The following is a 23,722-nucleotide window of genomic DNA, read 5'->3' as shown; positions in this document are numbered from 1 at the left end:
ACCCCATTCCTCCAGGGAGCGCAAACCTGGCCCCACAGCTGAGATTCACCAGGCTCCCAGTGGCGTTTGTCTGTCTGTGGAGCCAGCCCCAGATGGCAAGGTTTCCAGAACAGCGCATCCCAAGGAGTCCTGCGGACCGTAGGAAGCACGTGCTTTCTCGGCAAGTGCGCCTCCAGGACGTGGGAGACCTGGGTCTGGCTGGCCAGACTGTGGATACAGACTCTTCTTTGTGCCTCTGAGGCACCAGCACTAGGTGCTTTGACATAACTTGTAAGGCCAGTTTCTACTTCCTGGGTGCTGTGGAATCCAATGGCTGAGCTCTTTGGGATAGATACACTCTGAACAAAAGGCTCCATTTTGCAGTTCTTGCTCAAGCAAAAGCATCAGTAGCTAGGGGATTTGTGTGGACTGCACAGTTTGATTTCTCCTCATGGCCCTGTGAGAATTTCACTCTTGTGTCTATCTGAATTGGGTGCATATGTTGTGACCAGGAGTGAAGATCGCCTTTTTGTCACTTGGACATTATCATCATGTGCTAGGATTGGGTGGGAGAGGGGAATGCAGACGGGTAAGGAGCAAAACTGCCACTTGGAGCCCAAGTATTGGCTGATACAATGACTCATTTTTCCAGCGAGGGCATTCTTAGGTCCTTTTGCCCTTTTTACACTTTGATTTTCTCCTGGGCTCAGCATAATTTCTTTCAAACACAGAGGGCTGTTCACCCCGTTTCTCAAAGCCAAACCTAAATTATGAGGGGTGTGCCTAAATACGTAATGTGTAATGGTTCCCATATTGGAAACATTTACTACTTACTGGTTCTTTCTGATGGGGCAGCTTGAGCCAGCCCCGAGTTTCTGGGCCTGTCAGGCTACTGCGACTGAGGTAGCTATTAGCAGGGTTGATGCTGACTGCACACAAGGTGTTTGTAGTCCCGACATGTGTCGGAATAGACGCTCCAGCTATTGGTTGTAAACAGATAGCCTTGGCAGCCTGCTCACCAATCTCCTCTCCCCTGCCTTTGCATCTTTCTCCCCCACTCCCCCATTTTTTTTATGCCCCAATATTTTTTGAGGTTGAGAACTTCCATCTTTGTCCTGTGTGGGTGTTGACTCCTCCCCTCTTTAAGAATGAATTGTACCAAGGCCTTCTAAGGCCTGAGTTTGATATCAGGATTTGCAAGTTGGTTCTTGTAAAGGGGACGCTCTGGATGAGCAGGAGCTGTGGCAGCCAGCTCTGGGGTGTTGCCTTTGTGTCTGAGGACAGGCTGCCCACCAGAGGTGGTTCTTCTTGACTCCACCAAAGGACCCCATTGCCCTTAGTATGTTTATGCTGAGCTCTGGTGCCAGCTCCACGCCAACCATGGCATGCAAAAAATAACAGACAGGGCTCTTCCAAGGTCCCAGTGATGCCAAATGTCACCGGTTTCTAATAGCCTAGGAGGGCATGCCAGGTGTCATCTGCCATCCTCTCTGGTCGCCTTTGATTTGCAGTTACAAAGAGTATCTCAAGTTCCGAACACTGTTCTGTGGCCAGTGAACACAGCCCACTAGGACTGTGGAGTGGCCACTATGGGGTATCTTTGTGGCCCGGAGGGCAGAGTGGGCTACCCACTGCCACTCACCTGTCATGCTCCTGGTGTCCTGTGACTTTGCAGTGATGTTTGGCAGCTTGATCCCCATTCTCTCAAGACTGCTGGCTGCCCTGTGGCTGTGGTGTTTGTCTTGTACTAGCTGGCACTGTCTGGGAGAGCACCAGGCCATGTTATTGTGTTGCCGCAGTGTTCTTGACGCAGTCCTCATGGTCTAGAGGTGTGCCGGAAGGTGGGGACAGTTGAGTTGGGCAGCCCAGTCCCCTGACAGGACATGCCTGCTGAGAATGCCTCCTCTTCTCCACCTTCCTCCTCCCTGCTTCTCTTTGGTTTTCTCCCCTGCGTCCCCTCTCCTCTTTTCTCCCTATCTCCCCCTTTCCTCCCCATACTTCCCTCTTCTGGGTGAATCTATTCTGATCTCCCTTTCTTTCCCTTCTAGAGGAATGTGTTTTGGGATCAGATACCCTTGTGGGGGAGACTCCCTAAAGTGAGGTTGCTTGGGGCCACCCCACCGCATCCGTAACTCAGATCCTGTAGTCGCTGGAAGTGGAGTCATCCTGGGGACACCCTGAAGTGGTTTGATGTGTGAAATGTGGTGTGGTTAGTTGGCCCAGAGGCGGTCTGCAGAGGAGGCTCCTTCTCCCTGAGCGGTGGGAATCTGCGGTGCATGCTGCAGGAGGTGATTGGCCAGCGCAGGACTGGGGCGTCCATCTGTTCCCTGTTTGCTCTTGGGCGCCATTTCAGAAACCACACGGGAACAGTTTATAGGCAAACATTATAAAAAGTGACAGTCTGAAGTGCCGCTCTTGCTGGCTTGGCAACATAAAGCAACACCTGAAGCGGCTTCCCATCTCTCGCCGCTGGAGCTGTTTGGGAGCCTCAAGACTGCCATCCTGGTGGTGCTAAGGAAGAAATCCCTCTATGCACTGTGAGGTTTCTCATAACCAGCCTCATCTGCTCCTGCGGGATCCCTAGGGTGACTCACACACAGCAAGTCTCCCCACTCTGCTCACTTACAGGAGGGTAAACACTGGTTGTCACTGGTGACATCCAGGTGGGTCCCACCCAGAGGCTGTGGCCTACCTAGATCTGCAGAAGGACTTGGGGAGGGGGCGTGTCAGGAAGATTCTGCCTTTCACCTAGGTCAGAAATCCCTCATTTCTAAATCCCTAGTACCTTCCAAGGAATAGTGACTCAAGGGACGTCTTGCAGAGAAAGGAGGCTCATGGCAGGGTGAGAGCCATAGATATACTTTTTTCATGGATTTGAATGCACTCTGTAGCTTAGGTAGGCCTTAAACCCTCTCTGTAGCCCATGTGGGCTTTGAACTTATAACCCTCCTAACCCAGCCTGTTAAATGCCCACCGAGTACCACCATGCCCCAACACGGTTGATATTTTCATTATTGACTTTTGATGCTGTGAAGGAACACCCCCTCCCCCACCACCACCACCACTCCTTCCAGAATATCAGAGTAGTCAACTCACTGAAAATATACCTACCACACAGGAAAACTGCTGGCATGTCTCAAGGGATTAGAACCTGTGGGTAGAAACACAGCTAAGCCTCCACACGGGAGAGCCTCCAGCCAGTGTTTTGTTTGTGGCAGGTAGAAACAGCTGAGTGGATCCCTCCCAGAAAGTAAACATGTCACCTTGTTTGTTCAGAGAGTTTAGGTAACAATGACAATGTATGGCCTTGCTCCCTCGCTTCTTTCCAAGTTTCCATTTAATTATGAAAAATGTGTGAGAACATGCGTTCCGTCTATGGAAACTTCTGGAAGAACATTTGGTGTCGAGAAAAGCAGCTTCTGGAACTCTCTCTCCCCATTGCGCTGCGGAGAGTGCCGAGGGAGGGAGCTTGAAAGGGAGTGAGTGTTCTGAGGAGAAGACCGGCCAGCCGAGGCATCAGAAATGCTAAATCCAGGAAATGTTGATATTGCTATAAAAGGGACTGTTTGGATTTCCCAGGGAGTTCCTTGCCCTATGCCAATAGTCACGTGCTACCCAGAGCAGCTTGGTGGAGCTGGGCAAGGAGTGGCCTGTGTCGAAGGCTGCTTGAGAGAGAGGTGAGGTGTGGTAAGCACGGTGCCTTTGGTGCCTTGGTCCCTTATAGGACACTATGAGGTGACTATAACGGAGAGTTGTGATGCCACAGGACTCTAGGAGCAGACAATGTTTGTGAGTAGCCAGCCCAGAAGTTTCCTGAAGGATCTGGTCACAGGAGAGGAGACTTCAGCTCTGAAGCAAGTCTCCAGGGCCAGGCAGGAACAGGGTGGCTTCTTCCCAGCATGCCTCTTGGGTCCCATGTTCTTAGTACCCTGGTCCATGATGTAGGTCATGCGTGTTCCATTTGCAGGGACCTACCAGCTAGATCAGTGGGGACACTGGATGGCCTGGGATGCCATCGGTTTGGCTTTTCTCCCTCCTTGTTGTTCTGCCCATCCATCCCTCAGTGTCCTTCTTTATTATCTCCTCCCTGACTCTGCAGGGTTTGACCCTCTCCCTCCTTCTTCCCTGCCTCTCTTTTGCTTTCATTCACCGGTTTTCCCTCCTTCCTAGGATACCCTAGGAGGAGGTAGCATGGCTTACTACCGATGCTGCTGCCCCCTCCGTGGGTCCTCTTGTGAAATGGCCTTTGGGGAGGCAGGAGGAGTTGTGCTTTCTGCCTTGACTCGAGAATGGCTTGATTGCAGATACTTATCTTCCTTACATGTTTGCAGATGGTACTTTACTGTCTCAGAAGCCAGTCATCTTCCTGGGAAACTAGAGAACAACAGTTGGGATGATTGACATCAACCGGGTTGGTTGTGGCTGCAAGATCAAGTTCACAGTGGGTGGCTCCTAGGTGCCTCACATATAATGCCTGGATAGTGCTGTATCTTGGAGACCTTGTGGCTGCAAGGTTATGCAGGACAGAGAGGGAATGCACTCAGGTGTCCTCCTGTACCCAGGGCAGTGAGTGCCCTTTTTACCAAACATCCTGTGTCCTGCGCTACCCGAGAGCCCCTCTTCATCCCGTGTTTCTCATGGCCAAACTAGAAATGGTGGTGTAGTGCAGTTGAACTGGTCCAGCGGGGACTAGCAGTGCCGCCCCAATTCAGCGCGTCTGGATCCTTTGTTGCTATCATGTGGAGGAAGGGCTTCTCAGTGGTTAGGCCCTATCATTTTCTAACATTGTATGAATCGTTCATTCAGAGATGCTGGGACTCGAGTGGCAGGTGGTATCTGATTTGGGGTCAAATTGAATCCCCCTGCCTCTCCATATTTCTCTTCCTTGCCCTTAAAAAATAAACCCTTTATTTTACTTGTTATTATTGTTGTTTATTATTATCGTTATTGAGTGTGTGTATGATGTATGGACACACGTGCCATGTTGTGTATGTGGAGGTCAGAGTGCAGAGTGCTGAGTCAGTTTTCTCCTCTCTTTCCACCTTTTCATGGGTTTCAGGGACCAGTCTTGGCTGTGGGCAAGCAATGCCTTCATCCTCAGCCCATCTTGCCAGACCTGCCTCTCCATCATTCTGTTAGCTGCTCAGTTCAGCTGCCTTTGGTTTAAACGGGCCTGGGAGACCTGATCGGAGAACCTTCCAACTGAACACTCGAGACATCTTTCAAACTTGGCTTTGTGTTTGCCTGTCAGCCCAAGGTGGCTGCTACTCCTTGTGGAAGCCTCCTCCCATCCCCTCCTGCAACAGAAGTCAAAGCACCCTTTGGGAGGGCAACGCTATCCATGTCTGGGGCTTGCAGGCCATGCATGAGGCCTCCTTTGCAATGACTCCGGTGTGCCCTAGTAATTCAAAAGCAGCCCCCAGATGATACATACCTGAAGGGGTATGGCCCTGCTCCAAGAAGTCTTTGTCTACAAAAGCAAGTGGCCGGCCTGGCCCTGGGGCCATGCTTTGCTGGCTCCTGCAGCCCCAATGGCCTTCGCCCACCATCTCCATGTGGACCGCTACCTAGGTGCCTCCCTCCCCCTAAGACTACTTCACACGCTTTTCATTTTCTGTGAATTTTCTATTTACTCTCGTTTGCCCCACTACAGTGGAAGGTCCACCAGGGCTGGGACTCCACCTTGTCTCCTGTTGCTTCCTGAGCATACAGAACAAAGCTTGGCCTGTGGTAGGTGTTCGACAAACAGTGAGCAAGTGAGAGAAACAAGCCTTTGAAACTTTACCTGCCTATCAGTTGGGGCTTGCTTTCTGTCGTGTGTGTGTGTGTGTGTGTGTGTGTTTCTGTGTGTGTGTGTGTGTGTGTGTGTGTGTGTTTCTGTGTTTCATCAACTCCCATTTTCCTCCTTATGTGGGTTTCCCTCTTTGTGTTCCCGAACTGTTTAACGTCTGTGCCCCTCTTGGCTTGTGTGCATTTGGAGGGGATCCCCTGTGAAAAGCCTCCGGCCCCTTGTGTTGGCTGCTGCTGTGCTGGTATTTCTTGGACCAGATGTTTATTAAATAGTGGGACTAAAGCATGAATGGACTGTATTTTAGTCATGTGGGAGATTTGTTCTTTTGAGTGAGCTCTGGGCAGAATAATTGCCTTGTGATGTTGCTGCCCAGATCTGGAATTGTCCCAGATTGGATGGAAGGCATTGTGTTTTCTAGGCTTGGGACTCTGGGTACCATCCACAGCTCTCACTATGGGCATGAAAGCTTACTTCATGGGCCCTCAGGGTCACCGTGGCCCTGAGGAAGGCCAGTGGTCTCATCCTGCCCTGCCTCTTTGAGGACTGTGATGGTATTCAGTATGTCTGCCTTCTCTGTGTATGTCAAAGGTTCTCCAGGGTGGAGATGGGGAGTAGGGCATAAAGACCGATCAGAATTGGGCTTTCCAACCAGGACTTGGGGGTTTCCTCAGGAAGTCAGTGTACTCACAGGCAATGTATCTATTTCAGTAGTTTTGAGGGACAGGCAGATGGATTTTAGAGTGGGAGAGACCTCTTTTATTTCCAGCCAGGTGACTGATATGGGGTGGTAGGTCATGGAGGGCCATGAGTAATCTGGAATCAGAGAAGGAGCTGAGCTAAGCAGGAGTGAGAGGGAGGGTGTTGTGTTCTTTAAAGAGAATGGTGTTGAGGAGACTGGGGACTGGGGCAGAATGGATCTGGCTTTGCTAGTAGCACGAGGGGTGGAGAGTGTAGACAGCATCCTTATCCAAAAGTTGGTTTACAGTATAGGGCCATTGTTAGGGACCCCTCCTTTTCTTTCTTTTGATGTTAAAGGCATCCAGGCTTCTATCATTTTGAGGAAGACAGCATCTCCCAGCTCACCCAGTACAGAACCAGCTCAGTACTGATGGGACCCTGAGAGCTAGAAAAAAAAGAGTAAGCCAATAGCTGCTGCTTCTCAAATGGCCAAGAGTTTTGTGGATGGGTTCATTTGCCTTTGAATTTGAGACATTTTTTTTCGCATTGAAAAGCTTGGTTTTGTGGTAACAAGCTAAGTGAAACAAATAAGTAGTTAAGTCAGTCTGAGAGTGTGTGTATGTGTGTGCATGTATCACACACACCGTCATGTTGAATGGCTAGCTTGGCAATCACCTTTAAGCATTTCTTCTGGATTTTCCTTCTACTCTGGGGCGTGGCTGGTTTTTAAAGCCCTATTTACAGTCTGTGGAAGCAAACCAACACAGGACAACTTCTGCTGGCTGCATCTGTGGCCATTGTTTCCAGGACTGTCAATCAAGTCTGCTTCCTGGCTTCTGGGGTGTGGTGAGAGGTGGGCACCTCCCGAGGCCATCTGTAAAACAAGAACAGTGTCTCCTGGGAAAGAACGGCCTCCACTGACCTTTGTCGGACCTTTTCTCCTCTCTCCCTCCTCCCCATCTGCCTCTGTCTTCTCTCTCCCACCTGTTCTGCAGAGCCACCAGCCAAATACCAAATCTCCCAACCAGAATCGTACGTGGTCGCCCCCGGGGAGTCGCTAGAGTTGCACTGCATGTTGAAAGATGCCGCGGTGATCAGTTGGACTAAGGATGGGGTGCACTTGGGGCCCAGCAATAGGACAGTGCTTATTGGGGAGTACTTGCAGATAAAAGGCGCCACGCCTAGAGACTCCGGCCTCTATGCTTGTACTGCAGCTAGCACGGTAGACAGTGACACTTGGTACTTCATGGTGAATGTCACAGGTGAGTTGGCTTGCAAGCGTGATGCTCTGTCTCTTCTGTAGTTGTTTCCTGACTGAAAAATCATTATTTTCGGCCAAGTGAAATCACAGCTTACTGTACTCATTGACTGCCAGGCACAGACAGTGTCAGTTTGCTATTCATTCGAGACAAGGTCTTCTTTTGTTGCCCAGGCTGGACTTAACTCCTAGGCTCACATCAGTCTCCTACCATTCCCCCCCCCCCCCCCCCCAACAAACATACACACAAGCTGGGACCACAGGCATAGACTCCTGTGCCTGGCTGATCTACTTCTGACATTCCTCACTGGGACTCAGTATACCACAGATTTCTCCAGTGATAGAGATATTCCAAAGCAGAGTACACAGGCTTCTTCACCCCCCACACGCCCACATTCTTGGCATTTACAGTATACAGTTGAAATATGAGAATCTAGATTTGGGTTCCTTTGTTAAACCCTAAATTTCTCTCCTTTTTATTTCCTTCTGTATAGTGAAGGGAATGGGTAGCAGCGGGCCTCCTTTGTGGCCAGCTGGGAATTCTCCCTTCAGAATATGGTTATCGGTCAGAAGGCCCACTTGGGAAACTGAGTTTTGTTAGGGAGTCATTTCTATCTTGAAGAGAACCTCAAATGTTGAAAAGGGGAAATAAAACCAATGTTTGGCTATTATAGAGTCAAAATTTGTTGGGGGTGGGGTGGGACTAGAGAGATGACTCAGCAGTTGAGAGTACTGGCTGCTCTTCCAGAGGCCCCAGGTTCAATTCCCAGCATGCACATGGCAGATCACAACTGTCTATAACTACAGTTTCAAGGGATCCAACACCCTCAACACAGAAATATATGCGAGCAAAACACCAATATACATAAAATAAAAATAAACTCATTAATATTTTTAAAAAATTGTTGGGGATTTTAATATTCTTTGAAGCTCAAAATCCATCCCAGTTTTAGATGGGAGGAAATCCTGAGAGTCACCACAGGGTTTCCAGGTGATCCACTCTTCACAGAGTCACTTTAAGCCACTGAAACCATCTGGACACCACAGGGTCTCTGACATTGCTCCTGGGCTCTTGGGTGGTTAAGTTCTCCCTGAGGAGAGCTTGGCCGCAGGTGGTGGTGACTTTTCCTTTGCAAACGCATCCATGGATATGTTCTTTTGAATGCAGATGCCATCTCATCTGGAGATGATGAGGACGACACAGATAGCTCCGAAGACTTTGTCAGTGAGAACAGGAACAACCAGAGTAAGTAACCTGCCTCTGAAGGTCCCCGAGAGGGGTGAAGAGGGAAGTCCTGTCTTCTGTCGACTCCTCACCTGCCTTCTGTCGACTCCTCCGAACCGCCGTGCTGTGTCCTTGGCCCTCACTGTCTCCCCCGACCCCCCATGTCTGCTGTCCCTATTTTCCAACTTGAGAATAAACTGTGCTGCTGTCTACCCTCTTGCCACTTGTCCTTTCTTTGTGTGTAAAGAGCTCTCTCTTCCAAACACTGTTTCTGTCTGTGGTTCTACTTTCTTCTTTGGTCTCTCGGTGCTCATAGACAGACCACTAGTAGGGCTTGCGGCCATCTTGGTCTTCTTCATAACCCCCATCATGCCTTTCCTGACTTAGGGGTGATGGCCTCTCCTCCCTCCTGGAGTATTTCACTGTTATTGCTGATCTATTCATTTATGGAGACAAGGTCTCAAGTTGGTTGCTCAGGCTGGACTTGAACTCCTGGGCTTGTGAGATCCTTCAACGAGCCTCTCGAGTACTGGGGCCCACAGGTGTGAGCCACCTTGCCTGAATGATCTATTTTGGAAAGTCCTCCATGGGGCCTGGTGGTGGCTTGTGGTTGGAGGTCAGAGATGTTCCTTATACATACATAGCGTATAGCTGAACAAGAATTATCTGACCCAGAGTACAATGTTCTGAGGCTGAGAGACCCTAGCCTTTGCGACATTGCCTCTTACTAAGGGGAACAAGCATGTCCTACTTTGAGGATGGCAATGAGAAAAGTGGTGAATGCTGGCATGTCTTCAGGCAGTAGGCACTGGGCACTCACTCTTGAGGTCTCTGACTTGCTCAGTAACAATAACATGGCCAGCTTCTTGGAGCTGGGCAGCCAGAGATCCAGTAATGATTCACTGCTTCTCGGTTGCTCAGTTGCTATCCGTGCCTCAGGTGGGAATGGCAGCCATGTCTTCTGAGAAGTTAGATTACAGGAGAGGTGTGCTTCGAAGACTCTGTGCTTGTGAACATTTGTTCTGCAAAGACGTAAAACACAGAATCAGTTACATTCTCCAGGTAGGGCTGGACTGTTCCAAAGAGATGGTGGTTCTATCTGTTTGTTTTGCTCCCCACACCCTATGCCTGTGTTATTGTGAAAGGAATTTTTTTTTCACAATTGAATTAAATGAGTCATAAATAATAACAATTAGTTACTAAAATGAACCTGTGGCCTCAAAAATATGTTTTTAGGGCTGGTGATGTACCTTGATTGGCAAAGTGCTTACCCAGCATGGGCAAAGCCCTGCTCTCAACTCCCATCACTATGTGACTGAGCACAGTGACACATGCCCACAATCTCAGCTCCGGAGGCGGAGGCAGGAGGGTCAGAAAGCAAAAGGGTACAATTTGAATAGCTCACAGCAAAATCCAAAGATTACCCACAGACTTCCCCCTGCCCCAAGGGTAGCGTCTTCCATTGTCAACAGCTTTGAGACCTCTGAAGAGCCCCCATGGACTCAACACCTGAGCCCAAGGTCTGTGATCCTCAGGGTTCACTGTAGGCCCTGGGGCTTATGCAAATGAATAACACTATGTTTCTGTCATTGCGCTATCACACAAATTTTATTGTCCTAAACATTGCTGAGCATTACTTATTCACACATACACACACACACACACCTGCCCAGCCCTTAGCCACCACCAATCTTTCCACTTTGCCTGTTCAGAAATATCCTATGTTAGATTCATACACTCTGTAGGCTTTTCAGATTGGCATCTTCCCCCTAGTGATATGCATTACATTTTTTTCCCCCTGAATTCTACAATGAATTCAGCTAATTTTTTCTTAGTACTGAACAGTATGTACACGGATTATACATCTCTCCATTGAAGGACATCTTGGTTGTTGCCTGAGTTTGGCAGTCACAAGTAGAGATGCCATAGACCAGGGGTGGGTTTTTTAGCTATACATTTCCTTCTCCTTGGAACATCACTGTTAGATGCTGTGGTAAGTTCAGATTCGTTGGAAGCTTGCCAAACCACTTTCCAAAGCAACCACAACATTTCACGTTGCCACCATCCATGAAGGTGAGCTCCCCTCACTCTGCATCCTTGCATCCTTGCCAGTATATGGTGATGCTGGTGCTATGGATTTCTGCCACTGTAGAATGCGTTTCCTCATGACGAGAATGGGAAGCATTTTTTTTGTTTGTTTGTTTGTTTGTTTTGTTTTTCAAGACAGGGTTTCTCTCTGTAGCTTTGGAGCCTGTCCTGGAACTCACTCTGTAGACCAGGCTGGCCTCGAACTCACAGAGATTCACCTGCCTCTGCCTCCCGAGTGCTGGGATTACAGGCGTGTGCCACCACCGCCCAGCTGGGAAGCATCTTTACATGTGCTCTTTGGTGAGTGTCTGTCTGTTAAAGGGTGGCTTCTTTAATCAAGTTGTTTGTTTCCTTATTGTTGAGTTTCAAGAGTTTGTGTATTTTTGGATAGTAGTCCTCTACTCCTTCATTCAAATCCTCTCTCCTAGGGTGAGAATCTCTTTGTTCAACAGTGTCTCCCAGAGTAAGCATTTTAAAGTCGTGCTTATCAGCTCTCTCGTGGGTCCCCTCATGCTGTTGGTGTTGTCTCTAAGAAATCAGGAGAAAACTCAAGGGCAGTCCTCTCACTCCTTGGGGGTGTTATAGTTTCGTGCTCTACGTTTATATTCCAGTTGTGATCTGTTTGCAAGGTCTGTGTGTAGGTCTATTTCCTCTGGATGTTGTTCACAGTTATTCCTGTACCGTTTATTGAAAACACCATCGCTTAGCCTGGGTTAGTTAGCTAACAGAGAGAATGCTGTTAGGCCCAGGGATAAATATTGTCACTCCAGTGAATGTTTGGCTTTGTTCTTAAGTCTCAATAGTTTGGGCATAAGGAGAAATAATTTGGTTAATATAATTTTTGCTCTAGGGAGAGTGAACACTTAGGAAAGTGGTTTTCAAAGTGTGCCTGGACCAGCAGTGTTAGCATCATGTGTGAACTCTCTAGAGATACCCGCTCCTTAAGTTTGTCTTAAGACCTACCTAGTTAGAGACGTGGGGTGTGTGTTCGTGTGTGTGTGTGTGTGTGTGTGTGTGTGTGTGTGTGTGTGTGTTTCATTTCACATTAAGGTGTAAGAACTGCTGCCTTGTGGGCTCTCGAACACACACACACACACACACACACACACACACACACACACTTGCCCCAAACAGGCACAAACTACCAGCCATGTTCATAAAAACCAAGAAGGCAAGTGAAAGTGTGTGCTGCTACTGTGAGTTGTGACAGCCTTGCAAAGGCTTGTTACCTTTCTCACTATCCTCTGGTAACAACATGGACCCAGTAGAATATGCTGTTCATAGTTGCTGTTCTTTGGCTCTCCCCGAAGCAGGAGGCGGAACCCTCCCAAACCGGCTCTGGAGGGCACTGGTGTTGGCTGTTGGCTCAGGTTCTGCCTCCAGTAACCCTTGATGCAGAAAGCAGCAAGTCTTAGAGTGACCAGAAAATAGTCTTAGGGAGCCAAGGGAAGTGTCCAGCCACTCGAAAGCCTGGTACCTGTGGGCATCCCAGGTCCCCACGGGTTTGGGGTGTGTGTGAGATGATACATTTGCACAGTTGTTTATAGCTCTTAAGTGGTACCACATGTGGGTGCCTCCGTGGTTGATGGAGACGTCAGGTTCCACCCACGTGGTTTTGCTGGCACAACCGGGAACGGTTCTGTGCCGGGTCAGGTCTGCTGCCTGACATCACTAGGAACACACGTGATGTCATGACGTGTAACAGCAGGTATAGGTTATATAACAGCCGAGGCCGAGTGATTGGAATCTCCTAGTGTTTTGGAGTTTGCCTGTTGGGGACCTCTGGGGACATTGCTGTGACTACCTGCCTAACTGCCTAGCATCTCTGTAGAAGGGCCAGGTGACAAAGCATGGTGTATAATGGTGCCACCCCACAGAGGGGTTGCCACACTTTCACCTTGCAATGGGGCTTTTGGTAATTAGCTCTCAAATGACACCCACTCTGTGCCTGGGATGGGTGCTGTGTGGTGGTGATTAAGGGCTGGTGTTAGCTGTACCAGGGAGATACTGCTGCAGGGAGGGGCCTGTGAAACATTAGATGCTATTTAAAGTGATAGCAGTTCTTAGCTGGCTACTTGGCCTCTGCCATCTGTTAGTGTGATTAGCCTGGTCTGATTCACAGGTGCAGCCTGGGGCAGCTGAGATTAAGCAGCTGTGGCCTGTGTGTAGGGACCAAAGAAGGCTGGGACGAGGATACTTGGCAAGGAGGGAAAGGGGATGTTACTGTTGAAACTTTTTTTTTCCACCTCAAGTGTCAAATACCTGACCTGATTACTAGGGAAAATGCAGAAGGTCTGAATTCTTTGCATTTTCAGACACCTGGAAACATCCTTGTGTCCACGTTGGTTTCTCTGGTGCCTCTGTTGTCTGGAGATGCCACTGGCATGTACTTGAATATTTGACTTGAGTAAAGTTAGTCAGTGGTGCTCTCGTGACCATGCCGACTGTGGTCTTGGGTTTCGTGAGCTCCATTTTCCCACTTCCCTTTGGGATGTTGCTTTTTTTTTTTTTTTTTTTTTTGAGACAGGGTTTCTCTGTGTAGTTTTGGTGCCTGTTCTGGAACTTGCTCTGTAGACCAGGCTGGCCTCGAATTTGCAGAGATCTGCCGGGCTCTGCCTCCCGAGTGCTGGGATCAAAGACGTGCGCTGACGCCACCAACACCTGGCTCTGGATGTTGCATATTTTAAGTTTGTGTTATTCAGCTTGAAAAGTGTCCAAGTGATTTCTTCTGCCAGACTGCTAGACTGTCATTTTTCTGGTTTTGTTGGCTCATTGTAGGAAGGCAAGTTTCCCCGACCAACAGAGGTCTTCAGTTCTGTGCAGGGTGCAGAAAGCATGGTTGCCAAGTCTGAGCTCAAGAACAACCACCAAGAACTAAGAAGAGGGCTGGGAGATGGTCCAGTGGGTAGAAAGAAGGGTGCTTGCCACCAAGCCTGATGACCTGGATTAGTTCTCGGAACCCATTTGATGGAAAGCGAGATCAGACTCCCACAGTCAATGTGTTAGTTCGAGTTACTCCGACTGTGATAAAACGCCATGACCAAAAGCAAGCTGGGGAAGAAAGGGTTCATTTCACTCACAGTTCCATATAATAGCTCATCATCAAAAGCCATGAGAACAGGAACTCATACGGGGCAGGAATCTGGAGGCAGGCAGGAGCTGATGCAGAGGCCATGGAGGGGTACTGCTTACTGGCTTGTTCTCTATGGCTTGCTCAACCTGCTTTCTTATAGAATACAGAACCACTAGCCCAGAGGTGGGGCCACCCAAAATGGGCTGTGCCCCTCCTGATCAATTGCTAATTAAGAAAATGCCCTATTTTTCTAAGGAAACGCCATATTGATTTCCAAAATGGCTGTACAAGCTTGCATTCCCACCAGCAGTGGAGGAGGGTTCCCCTTGCTCCACATCCTCTCCAGCATAAACTGTCTTCTGTGTTTTTGATCTTAGCCACTCTGACAGGTGTAAGGTGGTATCTCAGAGTTGTTTTGATTTGCATTTACTGGATAATTAGGGATATTGAGCAATTCCTTAAATGTCTTTCAGCCATTTGAACTTCCTCTGTTGAGAATTCTCTGTTTAGTTCTATAGCCCATTTCTTAATTGGACTGTTGGGCATTTTGATGTCTAATTTTTTGAGTTCTTTATATATTCTGGATATCAGCCCTCTGTCAGATGTGGGGCTGGTGAAGACCTTTTCCCATTCTGTAGGCTGTTACTTTGTCTTGTTGACCGTGTCCTTTGCTCTACAAAAGCTTCTCAGTTTCAACAGGCCCCATTGATTGATTGTTTCTCTCAGTGTCTGTGCTACTGGTGTTATATTTAGAAAGTGATCTCCGGTGCCAATTCGTTCAAGAGTACTTCCTACTTTCTCTTCTATCAGGTTCAGAGTAACTGGATTTATGTTGAGGCCCTACAGGCTCACCTACAAGGGGATCTTATGGAGGCATTTTCTGAATTGAGGTTCTCTCCTCTCAGATGACTCTAGGTTGTGTCAAATTGACATAGAACTTTCCAGCACAGTCAGCATGCATGTGCACACATGCACACCCACCCCCCACCCACCCCCACACACTCATGTTTAAGGAAAAGGATTAAGAGGCTGTCATGGGATTGACCATCACCAATGCAGCAGAAAATAAAGGAACACAAATGGAATGAAGCAGAACAGGGCAGTTTTGGTTAAGAAGCTGGTGGCCTTAGAAAGTACGGTTCGATTTTTGGGTGGATACTCTCGAGCACTTGGGGTGCTTCTAACTTCTAACTCTCCTGTTGCCGCTCTTGCTCAGTGAGTGGAGCCCATCTTGTCATATAAACTTTGGGAACTCACCTGTTCTACCTTGTGACATTGTCTACCATCTGACCGGGCATGGCAGACCTGCCTTTTTCAGTAACTCATTGCTTTCTTGAGAGCAAGGACCAGCCTAGTGTAGAATGAATATTTTTTGGCCTTAAAGACTTCCCAAACATCTTTTATGGGTCTCACTTAAAACAGAGTCCTGTTCAGATCTGATCCATATGTGAAGAAAACAAGCCACTGTTTCTCAAAGGATATTCTCTAGAACCCTAGTTCCGAAGAAGTCCTGCTGAAAGTGACTTGATTCTTGTAATAAGTTTAAGAAACACCTCATGCTGTGACCCTTGCTTAGAGAGGGTGTCCAACAGCACCATTTATGCTCTGAGGGGTCCTCTAGTAAAACATGTTTGATGTTCTTTCCCAGGAGTTCTCAAACCTAGCAACCATAAGACCCCTTTAAAATTTACCATCTCCTAGTATCCTGTGATACACATACACACACACACACACACACACACACACACACACACACACACACGCATGCACGCACTATGCACCCCTGCATTGGCTGACAGGATGGATAAGGCTCCCTATCCCCTTTTAAGTCAAATCTTTCTATCGAAGGAGGTGTGAAGGACAGCGTCCCTAAGCCATATTTTAGCGGCTGACTAGCTGATGTCCTCACACCTTGCCAGCACTCACTCACTTTCCTGAGCAATTCTGTGATCTCATTGTAAGTATAGGCTCAACTTGTTTTCTCTGGACCAAATGTTACCAATTCAAATGCTGATTTTTGAAATTCAGCCAGGTTGAGGGTGCAGAAGGTTCCCCATTTATGCATCAGCACAGGAAAGGTAACTTACCTAGTTCTTGCCTTTTCTGGGAACTTAAGTGTCTTTGTAGATTATCTGGCAGCAGATTTATGGAGGTTAAAAAAATTGTTGTGTTTAAAGTGATTGTTTCTGAAGATTCTGAGAGTCAGTTCTAGGGTAGATCATGTTTGGCTAAAAGTTTGGCTCCATTGCTTAACTGGAGGGGTTCCACAGCAGGACAGCAGCATCCAGATTCCCGATGTTGGAGTTGACCTTTCTAGTGACAAGGGATTTTTCCATTTTGGTTTCATCTTTGTTGAGACTGGCAAATGTCACTTACCCTACCTGAGAGAGAAAGGCAGCGGTCTTAGTTTCTTCTTTTTCCAGGGTTGGGGGGGGGGGGGGGGGGGGGGGTGGCAGGAGGGTTGGAGGAACTAGGGAAAACCAAAGTCCGTGGTCTGAGACCCGAGACTCATGGGTTACCCTGTTGCTGCTAACAGTCCTGAGTCAACATGGTCCCGATGTTTTGTGTTTTAAAACTCGGTAGAGGTGGCATCCAAGTTGGTGAGTGTAGGAATTGAGAGGAGTGAAAAGGACAAAGTGTGTAGGCTGTTGAATGTTCTGGAAATTCTTCCTAATGGAAACCTCATCAGTAGGTGGGTTCAGGTGCCTCCTGGTAGCTGGTGCTGATGGTGAGCCTGCCCCTGGCTAGCTGCTCTGTTGGTGGTTGGGAAGCTTTGTCTTGCAGCAGATCCTGTGAATTCCATGGAGTCTCCTAGGGGACTCCAGTCATTTGTCTTGTGAGTGACTGACCCCCGCCCTCCCCCCACACACCATGTGTTTTGGATAAAACACATCACTGTTCAGTGGGCTGTTTGATAAAGATTTCTAGAAGCCAGACTGTACCTGTGGTAGTTTGAATAAGAATGCCCCCCAAAGGTTCATATATTTGAATGCTTCGTCACCAGGGGAGTGGCTCTATTTGAGAAGGATTAGGAGGTGTGGACTTGCTGGAGAAAGTGTGTCACTGGGGATGGGCTTTGAGATTTCAAAAGCCCACACCAATCTCTGTCTCTTTCTCTCTGCCTCTGGACCAGGATGTAGAGTTCTCTAGCTGCTTCTCCAGCGCCGTGCCTGCTCCCCTCCATGATGATGATGGACTAAACCTCTGAGACTGTAGCCAGCCCCAGCTAGATGCATTCTCTCATAAGGGTTGCCTTGGTCATGGTATCTTTTCACAGCATTAGAATAACGACACCACTCTTTTCTAAGTCCCGCCCCACCCCCCCCAATTCTGCTAGATTTGATTTCTCTCAGTTTGTATCAAACCAAAAGCAGATGAATGACAGTCTATTGCAAGGATAGTGACATTATAAAAACAAAAACCAAACAAAACCCAAAGACATCAGGGGGCGTAGCATTCAGATGTCCTGATTAGTGATATTTTTAAAAGCCCTAATTATAGACTTAAGGCAGGGGCCTTAGTGAGGCTTTAGGGAGCTGGGGAGACTTGATCTAAGAGCTGAAACGCTCGTGCATTTTAAAATTTCTGCATCAATAAAAATAAAGTTGGCAGTCATCAGCGTCCCCGGCTCACATAAATCTTGAACTTTTGACTTAATTACTGTGGGAGAGTTCACAGGGCAGCCTGCTGTGGTTGAGGAGCATTGCTAAGGGAGCTGGAGGCTTGGGGCTAGCCTTGGCCTGGCCTCTGGCTTCGTGACCTTGATCAAATCACTTAACCTTTCTGGGTGACATTGATCCTGTCAGCCATCAGGCCAGATGGAGGAACATTGTAATATGACTCTCTGTTTTTCCTTTAAAACATGGGGCTGTGCTTGCTTTTGGTTCTGGACAGAGAACAGCTTGTAAACCTTAGATGTCAATACTTGGCCGTGTAAGGGCTTTTATGGGGCAGGCCCAGCAGCTTATGTTTTATCATTAAGTTTAAATTGCAGGGTCAAAACCCCCTGTAGTCCTACCATTTGTTGACAAAATCAATACCTGTGTAGCACACAGATGCCTGGGAAGGATATTAGAACCTTATCAGAACAGCTTCCTTGGTTTATAGTAAAGCTTCTCCCAGCCACCCATCCTCCTACCCTGTCTGCAACTCAAGCTGTGGCCTATTTTGTTCTGTGCCTGCTAGCTGGCAGTCACCAGCAGGTGTACTTTCCAGGATGGACACCCTGAGCGTGGAAGCTGGCATCAGTGATGAGGAAGCAACCATTACAGCGGCGGAGGCCCGGACCTCCGTGGTGGGACAGAATGGCTAAGGATGGCCGTAGGGTCCTTGGAAGGACTGTGAGTGGAGTCAGGGCCTCTCTGAACTCAGATGCATTTTAGCAGAGTGAAATTCTACTTAGCATGATCACCCAGAGGTGATAAGCACTGGTATGAAGGAGGATGGCTGCTCTTGGCTCTCAGTAGGTCAACTTTCTGATTTTACTTCTTTGTGATGCTGCATCTGACTGTTGGTTTGATTTCCTTGTGACTAGCAAGCTGTTTTTCTTTTTGCTGTGATCTCCAGGAGGAGATCTGTGAATGTCAGAGCCAAAGGAAAGTCCATTCATTTACTTCACAAGTGTGCTTCCCGTTTTCAGCCTTTGGAGGTCTAAACCACAATCCCCTCTTAAAATTGGTGCCTTTGAGTGTGTGCTGTGAATCTCTAAGGTAATACCAAGGGAGGTAGAGAAAGCAGCTGCTCACGGTCCTGATTTCAGGCAACCTTGTGTGCTATCTTGCCAATTCTTTTCCAGGAAGGTTGTTTCCAGTAAGTGTGTGGCCATCTGCTAGGGACCAGAATCATCTGTGCATCTGCAGGCTTTGACTCTGTCACAACACTTCCTGCTCCATGTGGAGTTGTGGACATGCTCCCAAGCTTTGGTAGGGAAAAGGCTGGCTTGGCTTCTCCAAGATGCTTGGCCCTTGTTTCTCTGATTGTATGGTCTACCTCTTTGGTGCCTGGATGGTTGTAGTAGTTACTTTGTGGAAATGTCAGGGAAGAGTGAAGAGTCTGTGGAGTCTGGTGTGTTGGACCTGCGGTTCCAGCACCAGGGAGGAGGAGGCAGGACCTTGAGTTTGATGCTAGCCTGGGCTACATAACACGACTGTCTCAAAGGCCAGGAGGCTGCTGCAGAAGAAAACACAGTATGATGGTTGTATCGGAATGTTATTTTTCTAGATTATGACGTTTATATCGGGAAAGGCCATGTTATTGTTATAAATAATAGTTTTTATCTCTTCTTTCTCCAAGCATCATGTTTATTTATTTAATTTTTAATTTAATTATTAATTTAATTTTTAAATATGCACACTCCCATCTTAAAGAAGGCTCAGTTGCAAAGATGGGTTGTCCTGAGGTAGCGCTCAGCAGAGTGCCAGTGGCCAGAAAATCAGCAGCACAGTAGAGCATGGGGACGTCCCTTCCCTGGCACACAGACACCTTGAACAACTTAGCTCAGTGACCTTTCAGCTCCCCAAGGCTTGTTGTGAAATTCAGTTCCAGCTACAGCCTCATAGTGATTGGATTTCATGGTGCCCCCGCCCACCTTGGGTCTCTGAGGCTGAGGTAAGAAGCAGTGTCCAGACTGTGGTGTGTGGCCAGCGCCTGTGTTGTGAGAGCATATTTCCTAGCTACAGTTTCACTCGAGGGGAGCAGTTACCTGCTAGAAATCCCAGCAACATTCTTTTATCCTATTCCTTAAGTCATTCCTTTGGCTACCAAGACAAAGGCTCGGGCTGCCAGTGTGCTGCTGGCACAAGCCAGGACAGTGCATTGCACGTGGCTGGGGAGCAGTCCCCTGCAGTGGTGCCGTCTCAGGCTTAGAGTGGAAAAGAGCATTCCTAGTTCCTGGGGCCAACTCCTACTTTTTGATCTCAGAGAACATGAAAATCATGCCTAATGGTTTGTAAGCACCTATTTGTTGATTTCTTTTATGTTTTTTTTTTTAAAAAGGACATTCCAGAGCTCAGCCCAGCAGTAATTGATGCTATCTGAAAGAGTGACTGCATTAATATTTAGCTAATTCATGTGAATAGGCCATTGTGTTTACTTAAACAAATGACATGAGTCCAGACACCTGACAGCATGAGGTATGCTTTCCATTTAGGTCAGATTTGTTAAAGTCTTTGTATAGGGACAAAGCTCATTATTTATTTTGGGATCTCAATGACTGCTTTCAGTGGCTTTGCATGGATTTTTTTTCTAAGTAGAAGCTTTTAAAATGAAAGATGATTGTTTCAGGGTATGCCAGGTCCTTGGGGTCTTGTGATAAGTAGGAGTCCAGTGGTTCCCCTGGTGAACTCTCAGAAGAATAGATGTGTTTACAAGTATCCAGTGCCCAAGCTACAAGGTCCTCAAGACGCATATCACAAATGCAACTGAACTGAAAGGAAATAGTGCAGCCTCTTTTCTTCTGGCTTGGCCTCCTTCCCTCTCCTGTCCCCTGCAATCCCCTCCCCTCTCCCCTCCCCTTCCCTCTCCATTTTCCCTCTGCTCCGAATGGGTGAGCAGCTGTGGTTTTGCAGTCTTAGTGTCCTGAGGTTGCCACCTTCATCCCACCACTTTGACACTTGGGAATGCATTAGCATGAAGAAGATACAGTGCCCTCTTGATAAGACATCCCAGCCCTGCCTCTCATAGCAGGTGTTAAAAGCAAGGACAAGATAGCCGGGGGAGGGGGGGGCAGGGGCAGTTATTCCAGAGAGTGAGTGTAACAGGAGAGAGAGCCTAGTTGTGCAGGTGGAATGTCTCCCAGCAGATGTCGGAGGGGAGACTACCAAATAGACTCCTTGGCTGGGACCATTTTGCCTGTGGCTTGTGGAGTGGGTGGGCTGCTCCTGTTGCCCCTCACCATGGGGAAAGTATAATTGTTGCCTGGAAGTTCTGGACAACACTGAAGGTTGGAGTGTTTGCCCTCATGGACTGTGTCAGATCTGATGTTCAGTGTCTAGAAGGCATGACTGACTTCTTGGGGACAGTGTTAGCAAGGAGACAGGGGCTGGCAACGGGGTATCAGACTGATCTTGGTCAAATCTCAGGTGTCTGACTTGCAGTGCTTTGACTATTTGCAGGCAAGGTCTCAGGGCCTCAGTTTCCTTGACCTGCAGCAGGGATGATAATAGCTCCCCACTGAGTTGTGAGGATTCACATGCCCGGCATGTACAAGCTCTTGGAACAGTGCTTGGTAAACAAATATTGGGTCATGAGGAGCTTCGAGCCATTAGTACAGGCCTAAAGAATTGATTGATAGTAGCATTCTGGATTGATGGTGCAGCACCTGTTGATAAAATGTACTTTTCTTGTTACTTGGTCATTGAAAGATCTACCTCTTTTTCTGAGCTTAAAAAAAAAAAATCACTTGTACCTGTGACTGAGGGCCATTTAGGGGCCATGACTTATTTAGCATTTGATTAGTTGCCTCCTGTTAAGCTTAGCCACGGCATTGGGATTATAGTGTTTAGAAGCACCACTGGAAAGAAAAAAAAAAAAAAGATCTTTCATTTAAAATATTAAGCTATCCTTAGCAACACAGTATTTTGATTTATCGAATAAGGTGCTAGGAAATTTATGATGGCTCCCAGGATCATTTTATCATGCTAAGATAATTTATGCTATTTGATCACCATTTACAAGATTGCTCAGGGCTGGCTAGAATGTTAGATCAGTGGGTGAAGGACTTGCTCTGTTAAGTATGAGGACCTGAGTTAGATCCCCACAACCCATGTTAGAAAAAGCCTGGCATGATGGCGCATGCGTGCAATCCCAGTCCTGGGGAAATAGGACACACAGATCCCTGGGGTCTCAATGACGGGCCAGCCTAACCTGCCACTGAGAGACCTTGTCTCAAAAAACAAGGCACTTGGCTTTTAGCACTTGAGGAAGGGCACCTGAGGTTGACCTCTGGCCTCACACACATGCACATGTGCCCATACACACATGAACACCCTTTATATTCATGCCCACACAGAAAGAAAGTTCTGATGGGCAAGTTTATGTGGTCCCCGAGGACAGTTTATTTTTACAGTGTGTATATATGACCATTTAATAGGCGTGGTGATCCAAAATGATGTGTTTTTGGAGGACTGAGCCCTTGCTATTACATGGGCTGTTTCTGTGAATATAAAGTAGCATTTTAAAGCATGATTTGACATGAAATTATTTTTTGGCACCAGACAGGAACAAGAGAGAAGGTGCTTCAGATGCTCTCCCCCCCCCCTCCCCGTTAATAGTCATAACCCAATAAGCAGCCTCTCTGGGGACCTTCTGCTAGGCCAGCTGGACCAGACTTCTGAAAATAGTTTCCTAACATAAATATTATTCAAAGAGTCAAAAGAAAATCGGATCCTTTCTAGTACCACAAAGCAGCTTTACCTTGCTGGGGTTGATGAGGCTATCCCTTCATCTTCCTGCATGTCATTGTCTTCCGATTCAGGAGCACCATACTGGACCAACACAGAGAAGATGGAGAAGCGGCTGCATGCTGTCCCTGCCGCCAACACTGTAAAGTTCCGCTGCCCTGCTGGGGGAAATCCAACACCCACAATGAGGTGGCTGAAAAATGGGAAGGAGTTTAAGCAGGAACACCGCATCGGAGGCTATAAGGTAGGACTGAGCTTCGAAAGCTCTGTATTTCTGAAATGTTTATTTTTCAAAGTCCTCTGAAGTTGGCAGGACCAGAAGGAATATGCATTTTTAAGAAGACGTAATTATTGTAATCGGTCACGTCACCATTTGATACGTTTAAAAGATTACCCTGGACGCCCTTGTCATTTTAAAGCCAGGCTCCATTTACACTCTTCTTTACATGAGGAAAGTTTAATAACCAGGGGGTCAACAGTTGAGGGTCTGTTTTCTATATGCTTTATGGTCTGTAAAACTTGAACTGGCGCAGCTGCCCTGTGAGGGTGGGGTTGTCTTAAGAGTGAATAGCTTGGATGAGAGGAGGGAGTAAGAACTAGTATTTGTTAATGGGGGGACGTTAGACAATGACAGAAGGAGTCATCGTCCTCTCCTCCCCCACTTCTCCCTCACCAGAGATGCTCAATGGCCCATCAGAAAATGACCTAAAAATTTTAGTCTCAACAGGCACTGGGGAGTTGGGCAACAGGATATCTGTGACATCCCCGAGAGGGCTTTTTGGGATGCTAAGTATAGTTTGCTCATCCATTCAGCATCATTGATTGAGTGTCCTTATGTAGGATACTGTCTAGGCACTGGGGAAGCTAAAGGAAGCAGGGCTGGACATGGCCGCAAGTCGGAGGGGCCCTGGTTTGGCGGGGAGGCCAACTTCAGAGCTGGCGTTTGGAGGCTGCTGGTAAAGATGAAGTCTCAATCAAGTGTGTGTTGCATCGGGTGGGCATGAGAGGAAATGTGGTATTAGTACAACTGGAGAAGAGGGAGCGCCAGGCAGCCAGGCAGCACACGCCTTTAATCAGAGGACTCAGGAGGCAGAGGCAGGCAGATCACTTTGAGTTTAAAGCTAGCCTGCTCTACACAGTGAGCTCTAGGATAGCCAGGGCTACTTACAACAACCACCACCAAACAAACAAACAAACAAACAAAGAGGAACAGAGAAAAGTTTGAGGATTA

General features: G+C 47.8%; 1 protein-coding gene across 8 annotated transcripts in view; it reads left to right on the top strand.

The window, feature by feature from the left end:
* Fgfr2 (fibroblast growth factor receptor 2) overlaps positions 1-23,722 on the top strand; it is a 108,677-nt gene that overhangs the window by 16,758 nt on the left and 68,197 nt on the right. For 5 of the 8 annotated variants that reach the window (XM_036195029.1, XM_036195005.1, XM_036195015.1 and 2 more), the window contains exons 3-5: positions 7,444-7,710; positions 8,875-8,952; positions 22,566-22,735. In XM_036195029.1, the coding sequence (XP_036050922.1) occupies positions 7,444-7,710; positions 8,875-8,952; positions 22,566-22,735 (515 nt within the window). The remainder of the gene's footprint in view (positions 1-7,443; positions 7,711-8,874; positions 8,953-22,565; positions 22,736-23,722) is intronic. The other 3 variants (XM_036195062.1, XM_036195052.1, XM_036195044.1) reach the window with 2 other exon arrangements.

The sequence above is a fragment of the Onychomys torridus genome, chromosome 1 (genome assembly GCF_903995425.1).
Source record: "Onychomys torridus chromosome 1, mOncTor1.1, whole genome shotgun sequence".
In the NCBI taxonomy this organism is placed as follows: domain Eukaryota; kingdom Metazoa; phylum Chordata; class Mammalia; order Rodentia; family Cricetidae; genus Onychomys; species Onychomys torridus.
The sequence above is the reverse complement of the archived record's forward strand: the minus strand, read 5'-3'. Positions and strand labels throughout refer to the sequence as shown.